Source organism: Accipiter gentilis, chromosome 15 (genome assembly GCF_929443795.1).
Source record: "Accipiter gentilis chromosome 15, bAccGen1.1, whole genome shotgun sequence".
Lineage (NCBI taxonomy): Eukaryota > Metazoa > Chordata > Aves > Accipitriformes > Accipitridae > Astur > Astur gentilis.
Window position 1 is genome coordinate 1617389 of NC_064894.1, and position 16995 is coordinate 1634383.

The 16995-nt window shown below is 38.8% G+C and overlaps 1 protein-coding gene across 1 annotated transcript in view; it reads right to left on the bottom strand.

The window, feature by feature from the left end:
- Positions 1-16995, bottom strand: part of EYS (eyes shut homolog) — a 940845-nt gene that overhangs the window by 46880 nt on the left and 876970 nt on the right. Inside the window, exon 42 of the mRNA XM_049818234.1 lies at positions 5742-5914. Within this exon, the coding sequence (XP_049674191.1) occupies positions 5742-5914 (173 nt within the window). The remainder of the gene's footprint in view (positions 1-5741; positions 5915-16995) is intronic.

The window sequence follows — 16995 nt, forward strand, 5'->3', positions numbered from 1 at the left end:
GTGTAAGCCTGCCCCTCCACACCCCCAGTAAACACCTGGGTATTCCTTTGATTTGTCTTGTGGTATCGGCAGTCATGGAGCCCACGTGCCCTATTAGCGCAGGTTGTTTCTGTAGTCACGTGGACCAGTAACTTGTAGTTCTGACTGGAAGCTGAGATTTGAAATAGTAAAAGTCATTTCACTGCTCAAGGATGAAAATATGAATCTGAAAAACTGGTAATAGAGCAGTGACATTAATAGTGCGTGACTGTGCCTATGTGTGTTCTGGACAATTTTTATGACATTCCTCACATTGGAGGGGAGGGGAAAACTAAGGCCCAGCTAAAAGCAAATGACCCAGAAAATAAATTCTCTTGAACAGGAAGAAGAGCAACCCTGATCAGCATTCCCCAAAGTCTTTTACCACTGACCAGAAACCTTGCGATGCAGGTTTTTTTTATCTGAGGAAATTCCCTTTGGGCATCTGCTGTCACCGACCTGCACGATTTAGTCTGCAGACCCAAACAACTCTGAAGGTGACATTGTGTGCCAAACATAGCTGCAGAGAAGCAATTCACTGGCAGGCTGATTTTCACTCTACAGAGCAAGTCACTTCCCACTTCAGTACTCTGAAATGAATTTTATACATGGGGGGAATACATCCTACAGAAAACCTGCTGGAATCCTTTGGACTGTGAAGCATTACCATAAATGTTGCTCAGAAATGTTTCAAGGAACATACTTACAGATTGCTGTGAATGGCCCTTTTCGGTGCATGTTTATTAAATACAATATCACAGTTCGGACTCCGTTTTATGTTGTCACATATGTACATATGTGAAACACACAGTGAAACTAAACCACTGAATTTGGTCTAAATTGACACAATTACTCATCTTAGCAATGCACATTTCCTTTGAAATCCTTCTCCTTTTAAATTTACCTTGGAGCTTACAAAGCATTGGCTCTTGATTCCTGGCTTAACAAAATGCTTCATATTATGACCAACAGCTTCCCAGAAGGGCCCAGTTTCTGGTGTAACATGTAATTAACAACCACATCAAGAGTTTAGAAGTCCAGGTGTTCATTTCCATTCCTGGTGAATGAACCATTTCTGCTTCACTCACATTTAAGAGGCCATCACAATGTACAATGATACTCTGATATTTCCTCTTTAAAATTTCTGCATCATACTTATCAAAATTTCCTACACTCAGATATTTCCAACGTACTGGCCTTATATTTTACAGATCTTATCAGCTTCCTGTGCCAACCAGGGAATGGCCCAGTCTGTACTTAGTGTTAAAGTGTTAAAAGTGTTAAAAAAAAGTGTTAAAAGTGTTAAAAAATATATAAAAAAGAAATAAAGGTTGATTACAGACATAGTAACAATGAAACAACTTTTTTTTTTTTGAGGTACAAGAACAGTGTCCTAAACTCTGCTTACTTTGGTGAGATACAACAATAGTATTTTTAATAGTTTAGGGTCATTAAAACTATTTTACTTTTATTTCATGTTAACAATAGTGATTTGGCCACATTTATATTCGTATCACTAGAATTCTTCATTTTAAAAGAGTTGAAGTATGGGGATATGGACATGCCTCTAATGGGCTGAACTCAAGCTTTCTCTTTGGATCAAGCAAGCACCACAGATTTCATTTAAGTCTTAGATCCTATGAAATGACAAATGTCCCCAGATGACAGGCAGTTCTAGCGCTAACCTAATCCTCACTTGCTTCCATAATGAGTTGTTGATATGCCTTCCTGGCCAATTTTTAAAAGTAGAAAAATCAAATATAAGTATTTTAAAAAGCATTTTAGAGAAAAACATGTTCATAGCACCGTTGGAGAATGCTCTGGGTCCTCCCAGCCCTGGACCCCTCAGCCCAGCCCAGCTCCTTCCGCACCGTCCCCGGGGAGCACCGAGCTCCAAGGCGGGCGGACACCCCGGGGAAGGGCTCGGAGGAAGGGACGCCCTGTCCGGACCCTGCCGGGCTGTCCCGGGAGACCCTCAGCCCGTGTCCGCGTGTGACACCCACCACGACGAGCCGACGCCGGAGCGCCTTTTGGCGAGAGGGGCATGGGACGCCTTGTGGGACGCGGGTGAAAAGCGTGTTGGAATAGCACAGGATTTATGGATGTTTGAGGGAGGAACCGACGGTCGGGAGAAGGAGGGAATTAGGTGATCTGAGGAGGAACAAATGTGGAAAAACCAGGGGGATACAGGGACAGAGGGGGTCAGTCTCATGTAAGCAGCTGGCCGGTCCGTATGCTTGTCCGGCCACGTCCTTCGCCTGATCAGCGCAGCCTGTCCTTTCTTTTAACTTACGTTATCATCCCCGTCCCTGCTGGCCCATTACGCCTTAGCTATGTAGCTTCTTGAGAGAGATTTCAATATATAATGGTCAACTTGCAGTCATAAAAACATGGTCATCTAGTGGTAAAAGCCAGGAAAGATATGTAGTGAGAGAGAAGGCATTTTACTATATATATTTGGAAAAACGGACATGCTTTTAGGAAGCTTTTCTTGATGTCTGAAACAAGCATAAAGTAACTAAGATAAAGGCAGAGCAATTGTTCCCAGCCTGCTTAGACTGCAGTATGCTCCATGTGCTTCAGAAAAGGAAGAATAGTTCTTGTTAGTCCCAGGAGCTTGTCTGTTTTTCCATATTTATATAGGTTTGTCTAACAGAAATTACTATCTGTCCTTAAATTTTTGCCTCATTTGTCGTATTTATGGCAGCATTATAGTTTTGTCACTTTTAGAATGTTGTGCATTCCCCATAAAATGATGTATTTTTAACTCGTCATGCCAAGCATTTTGGTTCCAGGTTTTTGTTTTTGTTTTTGTTTTTCATTTAATAGTGACAATAGTTTTATTATCACTTTTTCTTACATATTTGTAGAGATTGGTATTGTTCTTATTGTGACTTCCAACTCTTAACAGATGGCAACTGGAGCTCTGATATGGGCAAGACCTGTAGCATTGGGCTCATTTGTGGCCCTGTCCACATCTTTATTTATCCTTACTTTGTCTTTTGTAAATAATCTCCATTGGTTGGAGCAGCAATGCTGGCATGAAATCCGCAGTTCTATTTGGTCCATACCTTTTCATTTTATCAAATAATCACTGTAACATCTTGCACATTTGCTGTTGACGAAGACCAACTATTACTTGATAAGCATTTAGGAGAAACAGGTTCTTCAGTGTTTCAGACACAAAGTAGCATGCACTTGGTTACTAATCTTAATAGTAGAGAGAATATTATTGTATATCTTAAATGGGACATGATGTGTTAAAAATGTGTGCACCTAGACTTTAAATCTGTGGACCACTTCTTTCTAATAAATTTATTATCTGGGCCACTCATTTTGTTATAGTAAACAATTAAATTTTTCTTCTGTTTCTAATACAATTCACATTGTTCTACCGTTGTAATTAGGCAATCTATCATTATCTTCAAATAGTTCACCAAATGTATGGCCTTGCTGCTGCTAGGGCTACCCCTAAGGCTGCACCCAGCCTTCATTGCATTGTGGCGGTTTCTCCCCTCTTTGTTCACTTTTAGTGTATGTGATAAAAAGGCCTTTTGCAGCTCTTTTTAAGTTTCAGTGAAAGTCTAGCTTAACAAGACTTCTGTCTGTGCTCAGTTTATTTCTATTCCTTCTAAACTCCTAAGACACAGTTCAATAAAATAAGTTTTCATATTTTTGTAATTTTTTTACGTTGTGGGCTTATTGACCCTAGATTTATACTCTGTCCTACGAAGCTGGGTGTTCTTCCCTATTTTGCTTGCTTACAGCAATGATCCAGAGTTTTCCCTTTCCACTCAGTAAATTTTCATTCTTTGTGTGCTTTCACAGCCTTCAACTGTGTATTCTAATCCAACTAACAAATCTGTGTACTTTCTCTCAATTTAGGCTTTCTCCATTTTTACTCAGACTCTCAATTTAGAGACAGCTAACTACAAAGAGCTGTGGAAGAGCCTCATTGAACGACTACAGGGAAAAAGCATTAGCTGATTCTCGGTGTTGGCAGGTGTAAACTGAAGTAGCTTACAGAAAGTATCCCAGCCTTAGATACAGAATGGTGGGCTCCGAACTCGCCATCAGCATTCAAAGAAAGAGGCGTTAGGAGTTTTAATAAGCGGTTTCATGAAAATGTCACTGTACTCATTGAAAGAAACAGAATGGAAGAAATGGTTAAGAAAAGGAGAGGAAGTAAGCCAGAAAAATGACTAGCACCACCGTATAAAGCAGCGGCATTATCACACCTTGAACACTGCGGTCAGCTCCGGGCCCTCATTAAAGAGGATGCAGTGGAACTGAGAAGGGACAAAGAAAGGCAGCCTGGATGACTGAAAAACCAGCATGGCTGGCGTCCCCAGTCAACTTGGACTATTCGGAAATAATTTTGGGAGGGTTATAATAAGTATTTATATAAAACCAGGAGAGGCATGGAGAAGGTGAAAAGGGAAACATTCATAAAACAGGGAACAACACTGAAACACCCGTTCTAGCACAGAAGCTTGAGGCATTAATGTCATTAGCAATTGGCGCAGTTAAACAAACAAATGGAAGTACTTCTGCGCAAGCTATATGCTTAAGCTCTGGAGCTCTTTGCCACAGGATGTTGTATATCAAGTTTACATGGACTCAAAGACCAATTAGAGAAGTGCATGAAAGAAAAGAAATCTATCAAGAGCTGACCCAGATATCAGCCCCGGCTCATGAAGCCCCCGTGTCTTGTGCTACTGCAAGTTAAGGAAGATTTCCAAGGAAGTATCACACATTTCATACGCTTGCCTACATATTTGCTATTGGCTATCGATTATCAGGGTTAGATGAAAACATGGACAAAACATAAACATTCATCTACTGAAAATTTTGGAAATTAAGATTTTAAATAAGAGGTAAAGACGTAAGTGATATGAAGAAAAAGACAAGGTAGACTTTGATCTGACCTGAACATTGCTTAATATTTATTAAAAAAGACACTTCATATGCACTGCTGAATCAGCTCAGAACCAGTGATTATTTTCTACACGCAAATTTTTCAGTCAGTACTTCTTGCTACATTGAGTGTTAGGGGAAAAGAATACCTTGGATGTTCACACACAGGAATTTCTGACCTAGAACAATCATTATAATCAGTGCTTGAGGAATAAAAGCCCTTCGTTTGATAGTATTAGTCAAAATGACCTATTTACTTAGCTTTATTAATTTCCCTTCATTCTGTCTCCTGTTACATAGCAAAGCACTTGGTAAATTTTAATTTTTTCCTCTTTTTGACCTGAGAAATGAATCAAATTTTAGCACTTGGTCGTATTTTTACAATCCAGAAAGTATTGTTTGTACACTCCTTTTATTTACAAAATGTACAAAGTAATGCTTCCCTAAGCAGAGTAAAAAATCAAACTACAGGAGAAATTAATTTCTCCAAAGGAGCTCTCAGTCAAATCTCTCTCTCAAGAGAGAGCTTTTCTCAACATCGGACACTACTGGTATTTCCTAGCTTCTCTACTTTCAGCTTCTGTGATCCCTCTCTCCCTCTCTCTGGCTGCCACTTTTATGAACCAAGATGCGGGGGGATTCTCAGCTCAGATTTTCTTGGCTTGTGACTGGATTTTGGCCTGTGTTTGTAGGTGGCGAGGTGGCCACTTTCAGTGTTTTGCCTTCAAAGTATTTGACTTGTTTCTTACCGCAGCTTCTACGAATGATAGAAACTATGACCAATGAAAAAAGAATATAGTTCTTACCATCACTGCAGAGGATGCCAGATCTTCCGTATGGACAAAGGCAAACAGCATCTCGCCGGGACTTTGGAAAACACGTAGCACCGTTTCCACATGGATTTTCATCACAAGTCGCGAACTGGCAGAGTTTTCCAGAGTAGAGTTTAGGGCATTCACAAAACCAATTTTCTGCATCACTGACAAATTTAAATTAAAAACAAAAAAAATTGTATAAGTACCAAACTGCACTTAAAAAAACAGGATGGGTTTTACACTCACAGAAAATCAGTGACATTTGACTTATGGTTGTAATATACTTCTTTGCCTTTATTCTCTTAACTTTTTTTTTTTTTTTGCTTGTGTATCTGGCATTAGAGATGCCAGAATGGTTTATGGGTGACTTGAGCTGACAGGTTCTTTTGGGTTTAATTTTATATTTTAATTTATCTTTCCTTTCGCGGTAAGTTATGTGACTTTTCTAATGTCTCACTCGTTATTTGTGCTGCTACTTTCATAACATAGTTGAAATAACTACTACAGAAAAACAGCTCTTCTACATCTTACAGTAGGATGGAAGGAAAAACTGAAATATGAATACTTACAGAAGTGATTATATTGAATTGAACCAGAATAAACAGGTAATATCTCTGCTTTCATATATCTTGTGCTCTCAGTCATAGAAAGAATATTAGAATAGGCAACGGAAAAAATAAGTGTAATCAGTCTTGAGGCATGATAACAACAAATGTTTAGAAATGTGCATATTCTGTTTGTATGAATTATCTTTTTTTTAGTATACAAAGAGAGTACAATGGCAGATATGGTAGGAAAACCAAAATCAGATAGGAAAAGCAGGAGTGTAAGACACTCCCATCTCTCCCTTATTCTAAATATAATTTCCTTAAAGGCCTTATTTGACCTTCCCCTTGTTTTATGACTGAAATTAGATGACAGCTAGAGAGGTCAGCTCATGTGGTTAGCACACATCCTCAGTACTGAACAGAAACATGTCTGTCTTATACTTGATAAGGTCACATGTGCCTGTGGGTATGAATGCAGAAGACATGATGTGAGCTGTATCAAACCACAGTCATTATGTTTTTCCAGATAACAGCATAATCATTAGGTTGTTCAGTGATAAAATGTCAAACACATGTGATTTCTAAAAATCTGTTCACTGCTTATAATATCCATGCAATCAGGTTAGAGAAAATAATCTGGAGCTGAGAGAACTCCTGTATTTTTTAAAAGAGGGAAATAAGTAAGTCTTGTGACAGTCTTTGTGCATAGCAGTTGATTAGTGTGTTTCTAAACTGACCACCCGCAGTTCTGGGGAGCGAGGAACTCAGCTGGAGAGTCTACCAGAACGAATCTCATGAATAATGCCTCCAGACACCTTTGCAAAAGAAAATTGCTATCAGCTGCAATAATAAATTTCTGTGTGTAGCCTATTCTATTTATAGATCTGCTGCAGACACCAGGAGAGGAATGTAAATGAGACACTGGATTGCTTTCGTTTGTGCAGCAGCCAGAAGCCTGCTTTCAACAGTTTTAAAACCAGCATTACACGGTTCAGCTAATTAAAAAAGCAACAATAAACTGAATTCTTCCTGGAAATCTACAATTGATGGTGATGATCTCTAAAACTAGTTATCAAATGTATTTCTGTTTGTTTATAGAAGAGAAGATAGATCATCACCGCTGACTGCGAAATGCAGAGACTTCAGTCTTCACCTTTAAAAAAAACATTTTTCATACATTCTTCTACTGAGCTGTATAGGTCAACATTGGCCATTTCTTTTTATAGTCTTACTTTTGCTATTGTGGAGAAGATTAAAAATAACAGGTCTCATAACAAATTGTGAGGAGTTTATTGTTATCAAAATGAGCAATGTTCTAACATTTCACTATTGATGCCAAACATCCTAGTAACAAAGAAGAGTGATTCCCAATGAGGCAAAGAAAACAGTTTTTAAAAAGTTCTACAAAATAATACAAAGCTTGAAAATATAACAGCTATCCACACAGAAAATATCACAGCCAGTTCACAAGTAGTAGTACACTGAAATACAAAGTCCCAAATGACTTATTATTCTCTCTCAAAGCAGTGTGTCACTATATTTGGTTAAGAAGAGGACAAAGTCTCCCATATTCTGCTGAATTAGTCTCAGCTGCAAGAAACACGTAAATGCTTGAATAACCAGGGACTTCTCTCCTCCCAAGTGGATTTCACAATTCCATGATATCCTGCTATCCTTTGTAAATGCAAATGAAAGGGGACATCAAATTATTATGGTAGCATCTTTTGCCTACTCTACACCTGTGAATTGCTCCAGGAAAAAGTCAGTGGATAATTATATACACACAAGGTGAAGAAAGTGAATAGTGCGTGAAAGAAACAAGGAAATATCAGAATTTTGAGGCTGCAAAATTAGAAACACATTTGGAGTGTTTTCCTGAAACCTATCATATGTCTATACTGGTGTTTGAGTTCGGATCCAAAGCATGGTTTTGAAGCAAACCTCCTTGTTGTCGCCCTTGGTTCACATTGTGGAGTGGGCTCAAGAGTACATGAACCCAACTTCTTTCGGATGAACCTGCACCAGACAATTGTCTCACACTTCAGTACTCCAGCTGCTCATGGGCATTCAGTCCAGGCGGCCAGAATGGGTCTAGTGTGAGTTAAAACTCCCAGAAACATGAATAACAGGGATGTTGGGTCCTCAGCACTAACTGATGTAAATCTACTCCTATTCAGCTACATTATCTGCTAATACGGATGCAGATTTTTAAGCCATCAAAAGAAAATCAGGCAGCCATGGTGTATATCATATATCAAAAAAGGCTCCAGATTTTAAACTGGAGTACTGATGAACTCCATAAACAGACAGAGAAAAAAACCTTAACCATCCAGAATCACTGGAAGGAAAAATGTCACAAACCGTGAGAGAAAATGGGAGAAGAGACAGAAATAGTGGAGAAAAGGAGTGGAAAAGACAAGAACAATACTCCTAGACCATCATCATCTCACGTCACCAGCCTCCTCCTCTGAAATGGTAAGGGACACTCTTTTCATTACCATTTTCCATGTCAAAATATTCCTTTGATCTTTGGTCTAGACATTAGATTGGAAAAGAAACCATCAAGAAGCATCTACATGGTATGACATGATATTAGTAATTCAATAACGTAAATCCTTCTCCTTAAATCAGTACTACATCAGGACCTGATTTAATAAAATCAAAGTTTTGTATAAGATTGACACCTTTGGGATGCCAACACAGTTTTTGATAACTTATTTTTTTAAAAATATTGCACAATGCAGCAGAGACTGGATAACCACAGTTTTTGACTTTTAAACTAATTCTGTTTTTAAAAGAAAAGATTACAATCCCTCTGTACAACGCGTCATAGACATCATTTGTACTCCAGCAATACCGTGCTGTAGTTCTCCAAGGCAGTGTATAATTTTCTATATGCCTGTGCTTTTTCCATCTCTAAAGGGGGAGTGCTATGCTCTGTGATTCCCACTGGAAGCACTGGACATGCATTTGCGTAGTCGTGTGTGAGGAGGCTTCCCTGAAAGGAGGTGTGCTCAACACCCTTTAATCATGGCAGTGCTAAGGTGAGAATGTCAAAAACTACGTGTCGCAGTGGGTTCAATATTTAACAACAAAAGTTCTTTTAGCGCTCTCACTATATTATCTGGGACAAAGCTATGGAAGTTGGAGGGAACAGCTTCCCAAGCTTCTTCAGTTAATAAACAGTAGATGTACTACAGTTTATTTTAAAGTTGTTACTATTATTTATTCCTAGTACCATTTTGTTTTAAATTACTGGAAACTGAAAGGAGCATCATACTTAATCAGTTTAAACTTTAAGCTGAATTACTCTTCATGCAAAAATTTGTTAAATCTCTTTCTAGAAAATACCAGGATAATGTAAAGGTGATTAAGGATCTTCCTTTGAAAGCTTTGTGTAATAGCCAAATCCACAGAAACTCATTGCAGCCAGAAGGATAACCTTATCTCATCAAGAATCTTAAAAATATCAAAGGACAATATATAAAGGAGGCATTTCTTCCTTGTGCACAGCAGGCGTTTTCCTAGTATATAATATGTCTGCCAATCTTCCCCTGTATTATACAGCTCCCCAAAATCAATTCAGCTTTCCTGCTGCTTTAGTACTTTCACCCAGGTTTCCCCAATTACAGTATCTTCTCTAGATCTGAGTGCTTTTGTTAGCTTTACTGTTTTGAATACTTTTTTCCCCCTATCAGGAATTATTATTCTGCAAGCTCTGGTGATTCAATTTATATTTTCTTTCCTTTCACTGAAAGCACTTTCATGTTGGGTTTGTGTGGCCAGGTGTTGGTAGCGGGGGGCTGCAGGGCTGGCTCCTGTGAGAAGCTGCTGGAAGCTTCTTCCCCCATGTCCGACAGAGCCAATGCCAGCCGGCTCCAGGACGGACCCGCCGCTGGCCAAGGCCGAGCCCATCAGCGATGGTGGTAGTGCCTCTGGGAGAACAGAGTTAAGAAGAGGAAAACACCCCCGGGCAACAGAAACGGCAGCCGGAGAGAGGCGTGAGAAGCTGTGAGAGCCCCAGCCCTGCAGCCCCCCAGGTCGGTGCAGCAGGAGGGGAGGGCTCTTTTCCAACAACCCGACAAACACCACAAGCGATAAATTCTGAATGAATGAACTTCATGGAGGAGAAGCTGCATTGAACATTTCTTAGAGGGTCCATGTTTCCACATTAAATCTGCACCCTATTTTTCTCAATGATTGCCAGAAGAAAATTTGTACCTTGCTTGTTCATTTCCTAATGAAACCACAAAACTGGGTGCACAGGCCTGCGCTCTGCTTTTCCTCTGGACAGCTAACAGAGCCACAAGAAGTTTTAACTGGGGCAGAGCAGGTATTATGATAGTGCTTTTCCATGGAAGGGGATGACTATGAGCCATACTTTTACAATAATATTTTAACATTAATGAGAAAGTCGTATTTCTCCACTTAGCCTATTCAAAGCTTGCACATAGTTTCTAATTTTTTAATCCTATTTGTTGTCTATCCATGGGCCTTGGGAGCTTGCTGTTTTTTTCTGATTCTTTAAGCTGACACAGGAGAAGATAATATTCCTCCCTACAAATCATACCTCGAAGCAGTAAGCATTCGTGGACAGATATTCTCTGTGTTTGCACAGTGGCTACTGAAATGTAGCCCCATGTTGCTTCTGCCTATGTGTTACAGCAAATATGATGAAATAATAACATAAACTAATATATATTAAAAAAATGTACTTTTCTTGTTCCATGTCACGGTGTAATTAATATATTAAAAATGCACCACTAACCTAATCAGTAAAGATGGCAGTGCAGGACACTGCCTGGACTTTTACACATTCTTTGAAAGAGTGTAACTTGAGATATAACTAAAAGTCATTTGCCTATAGAAAATATTTTCTCAAGCTCCTGCTCAAATGAAGTTAATGACTATATACACAGCATAGGAGGTTGTAGCCTCTCAAACATCAAAGCCTAGGAATATTGTGGGCTGAGTTCATTTCTAATAACACCTCAGTCTAAACCTATTATGAAGCTTGAGGTGAATTATGAATGACACAAGCAATTGCACTTACCATATTTTCTACAAATTTAGTGCTTACGAAAGATGGTAGATTAGCCAAAATTCTCTGGCTGGCATGAACCAGATAATGTAAGTTTCCTTACCAATGACCAAGGTAATGTCTCTGCCTCAGAGGGTAATTCACACCTCTGTGCCTTTTCAATCTGTGGTTTCTTTGACTGACAAGAGCTTTAACTCTAATATAGATAACTCCTAGAGGATTCAGATAAGAGTCTGGGAAGCTCCCAAAGAGCGTTGTACCGCCCTCAGACTAGAACACTGTCAGTCACATGATGTAACTGAATTAGTAGGTCATGTTTGAAGAACACTGATTTTCAGGAATCACCTCACATATACTGGGAGATAAATATCTAAAGCTAATTCTTACTACAGCCCAACAGTGGTGTTTCACCACTGGAGGTATATCTAATTACACTGTAAGCATGGAATGCGTGGTGCTGAAATCCAGGGAAAAAAAATTATAAAATCTAAGCGCCCTAGATCTTTGTGGTTCTTCGAACGAGAACAGTAAAACTGGCCTCCATCAGGCATTGCACTCTCATACTGAATGTAGTATAAAGACTTCCCACAAAAACAAAATACCATTTTTTGGACTTCCAAAACAAAATGCCTCTTAAAGCTTCTGGGTGTCTACTCTCTGTCTGCCTCTTTCTTCCCATCCCTCTGAGATTCACTTACTTCCCCAAGGCAGTCCAGATATCTTCCTCTACTGTCAGGAATAAGAGAGGAGAAGAAAGCCACAGCACTGTCTTCTCGTGCATCCTTTCTTTGGGGTGCCACCAGCTCTCAGAAGGAGTAAGAAATCCCTGCGGCACAGGATTTCTGTTTATACATTAACTGAACTGTAGGAGGTTAAGGAAAACTTCATAGATTCCCTTTGCCCATGGCTCTGTCTGAATATCTACAATTTATTGAGACTAAGCTCTTTCTTTAAATGACATCAAAGGCAGGTCACAAAAACCGAAAACAAAAAGCAGTTAGGAACGTAAGTGCATTTGAAGGACCAAATCTTGACCTGTCTACCACAGTTGTCTCCTACTACAAATTAAAGATAACATATAGGAGGCCTTTTACAAAGACTAATTGCACAACTATTGGAACATGAGAAGGGCAAGAGAAGTGCCGAGTACTAGAACTACTGACCACGTTGACTGAAGTCAAGAATTAGCAATCACTGTGTGCTTTCAATTTTTTTACAATATAGTCTTTATCAATAGCTTGCGTTGTTCTGTCTTGTAGGTTGACTTTTTCTTTGATTGCTGCCTCAGCTCTGAATTTCACACATTCCTGGATGACGGCTATGACTTATGAAGGATATAAGGTGCCCTAAAAACTGTGAAATCAAATGCTATAAAACTGACTGTTGGCATTTTTCAAACGTGCAAGAACTGTAACTGTTAGAGTTGTTCCATTGTTGAGAACTAGCATAGTGGGGTGACACACCAGGCTAAACTAATGCAAAATGCATCCGACAAGGTCTGTTTTGCAGCTGACGTTTTAACTGGTTCAAAAGGACGTTTGTATATCATTTTCTCAAACAGACCTAACTTGAAATGCTATGACATTAGTCTCTCTCTAGCTTGCGCTCAGGAGGTCGAATAAGCCAGACAGTCTGACTTATTTGCGGCAAAAGGTAAATGAATATCTTTAAAAAGTAAATTACAGGAGAATTTATGTTAGAGGAAAACCACTAGAGGATGCATCACAGCATCATTAGCATTATTGTTATCTGCTTCCAGACTTCCTTCAGAGAAATGAGTCAGTTCCTCTTCCTTGATATCGTAATGCTGATCCATTTATTTATATTTATGCAGAATAACAGGAAGTTATTCCGTCAGTCTGGCTCTACAGGCTATCTTATCTTGCAAACTTCAGGGGAATGGAAATAAGCCGTTCTTTTAATAAGACACTTGAACTTACAAAGGAATGACTAGAGTAACCCAAATTCAGACTGGAAATATATATGTAATCATTTACATTTAATCATAGCAGTGTTTAGAGTAGTTTTGTGGAAAAAGCAGACATGATTTTACATTGTTTTCTGGATATAGGGTGTCTATAACTAAGGTTTAGCAAGATGGTGTCTGTGACAATATTAACCTTTGAATGCAAATGAGCTCCTTCACGTCTTCTGAACGTGTTTTATTTTCCAGTGTGCATCAGTATGAAGTCTACCCATGCAAAATGAAAGTACTGGAACAATTGCTAATAACAATCTGATATTACAGTGTCTCATTCTAATGTCTCAATATTTTAGATAGGGCTGTTCGCTGCTGGGTGGAATGAGGGGTGCTTCAGTCTCTAACGCACGCCGTACTCTTCCGATGGAAAGGCTTCTTCAGTAGCAAGGATGGTGATTTGAAAGGTCTATTGGTATTTTTGCCATAAAGGTTCGAGGCTATGTCTATACAGCAGAATGAGGAGGTCAGGGAAGTAGAATCAGACATATTTGACTTAGCTTTAATCTAATTAGCACTGTTACCCCCTGCAGGGAAAAGATGGTGGGATGTTTCATCCTGACTGCTAATCTGTCAAGGAAAGCAGGGCTTTTATTCAGTTTACTAGCATGTATTGATGGTACTACTCATTCTATCTTCATGAAAACAACCTTAGTTGTGCCTTTTCTACAACCATTATCTCTATTCTGCTTCCTAGGCAGGCTCTCTGTGTATCCATAGAAACAAGCACAGAATGAACTGTGATGCCTTGTGGTCACACGTTTGTTTTGAAGTTACCACATAATGGAAGTGAGAGTGCCTTAAAAAAAAGAAAGGATGGAAAAAGTAAGACAGAAGGCTAATACAGCCAGAGGAAAGAATATGTTTTATCCCTTCCTGTTTACTTCCTTCAGTCAACTTACAACAAACCTAGTTACCAAATCCGTATTGGCTGCAATATTAATGCAGAAATTTCTTCCTTTGATATCAATACTTCTGTAAAGGAAATGCACACTAGAGCTAGTAAGCACGATTGACTATTCCAACAGCTCAGTTAATAGATTGGGGAAGAAAGTTAAACATCCTGCTTGTGGGTGTACAGTGATTTGGGAATGACAGTAGGTGCTTGGAGTTTTCCCAGGCTTCTAGGTTCAGTTGGCCAAATCAGGGCAGCTCTACTGAAATCTGTGGTGCTCTTGAAAAGTCACAGCTTTTCACATACTGTGACACAAATAGACAGAATCAGAAATTTAATTTTGGGGTGCTCAGATGGAAGAAGGAAAACTGGAATCCCATCCTCTACTTCTTGACTGCTTAAGCTTTAATATTAGAAATTTATTGACAAAAAAGAAAAAATAACCCTGGAGTACCAACTAGAACCTCAGTTCTTCCAATTTCTGTTATATGTTGGATCAAAGGTAGGGGCAGGTGCCCTATGGATTGTTCCTGGTCCAGAGCAACAGACTCTTTCACTCTTGCATTGCTGACTGCAAAGTTCTTTACTTCTGAAAAAGGAGGTGAAAAATGCTCCCAGAAAGCTTCTGAGAGACTTGGGTACCCAAAGACTAACCCAGAACAAGGCCTGGAGTCCAAAAGTTATTTGAGACCTGTACCACAAATTACACTAGAATCATGAGAACATGACAGAATCTGAGGTTATGTAGTATTTTTATTTTACAGGTGTAAAAATTAAAAATACAAATGCCATCTGTGCTAGCCAAATGAATTATACAACTGTTTAGTCAAAGGGGAAGAATTTCTTTGTTAACTGATTTAGTTTTCTGATGTGCTTTGTAAAGCCTTTTTAAGAGATTCAGGACTGGAAGGCAGTTCCCTGGAGTTGAGGTCCCCCCCCAACTAAATAGCTTTCACATCAAAGAATATGTTTCTCTTGAAACTCCTACCTGTGACTGAATTTCCAACACAATAGCTTTTAATGTGTTGAAGAGTCAGACCATGGTGTGAATGTTCAGCTTGTGTCTGAACCAGATGACTGGTTTCATGAGGATCATAATCTTCAGCACAGTGGCAGATGCTTTAATGAAGACAAAGATCTCCATGAAACCACTTAGCAACTACAGAAGCTGGTAAAACAGCTGAATTCTCTGATGCACGTGCTTCTCCTTATTGCAAAAAATAAAAAAAGGAAAAAAAAACAAGGAAAAGAGTTTCTGTCTTGCTTTACTCAAGGTCATGTAATCGTGAAAAGTTAAGAGGCTGTTGTGTGACAAATCAGGATGTGACACAAATCAAATGCCTCCAAAATAATAATAAAAAAAATATTGAATATGTATGCAGTCGGTAGTAACTTTTTTGTGTGTGTTGGATATTGAAGAAAAGGGTGCAAGAAGGTGGGAAGTCCTACTGATGCACAGCTATGATTGAATTGTATTCTCTGCAGGACATAACCTCTGTATTAAATTGACATGCATTCAGCGGTAGAAAAGTAGCAAACGATATAGTGTCATCAAAAACAGGCATAGTTTTCCATTTGCTTTCATTCTAGTTTTTTAAATTTGATTTATGAAATCCTGACTTTTTTAACAGTCACTTAGAACATTTTATATGTGATCTTTGTAAACATGGAATATCATAATCAATGACATAAATTGTCAGGTCAGTTTGACATTGCATCACCTAAGAGATAAGGGCTTTGGCAGATCTTTAACTGCAACTGATATAAAACACAGTTGATCATAAACATTCATTAACCATTAACCATACTGAACTATTTAAAATGTAAAATCAACAATTAATTAGTATCTTCTATTATATGATCAGCAAATTCCTTCAAAATCTCACTTTCCTTTGTACCTACACTACCATTTCTTTTTAAAGGTGTCAAAGAGATGAGTAACTGAACAGTTTGAAAATATGTTAATATTCATAATCTTTTGATCTGTCAAACAGAAATAAAATTCATATCACAGTGGTATTTGAGAGAAGGGGGCCTCTGGTAGAGGTTTCTGCTAATACAACTGAACATGGAGTATCTTCACTGGGATTGAATCTGCTTCGTGACTGTAGAGAAAGCAGAGTAAGAGCGGTTTGTGTTGCAGTTTAAGAAGCTGGCTCGAGTCCTCCAAGATTTTGCAGTGCACAAAATCTTTTCTGGCAGAAATTTCTGTAACTCAGATGGCTACCCATAAATGTATTTTCTGCGTGTAATATAATTCTATGTCTTCTAGTATAATCTAAACCAGTATTTATGCCAAGGTACCATTTATGTGTTTCCTGTGTTCCAGCAATTGGATTTAGGCTAGACTGGGAACTGCAGTACTGGAAGAATGGAGAGATTCATTGCCGGGGTGTTTCTACGGTAAGCTTTTCCACTGCTGTAATTGTTCAACTCCACAGGTGGGAGCTATGGCAGCATCACTCGTGCAGAGAGACTACCATGCAGCTTCTGATGTTTTAAGGTAGGTTACATTTTTTAGTGCTAAAAGCAGTCCTATACAGCACAATACTTATACATGGCATCAATTAGACTGTTAAAGACTAACTCATGCACAGGGAGAGAAGCTGTAATAAATGCTAAAAATAGAAGAAAAAAGGATATTATGGAGTGACTTAGTAAACAAAGACGATTTGAAGCTGTACAAGTAAAAGTTAGAAGTAGAAGACACATAAAAAGTGGTTGATGTGGCTTTAAAAAAGTCTACAGTACATGTGACTGTCACTAAGATTTTGGTATATTTG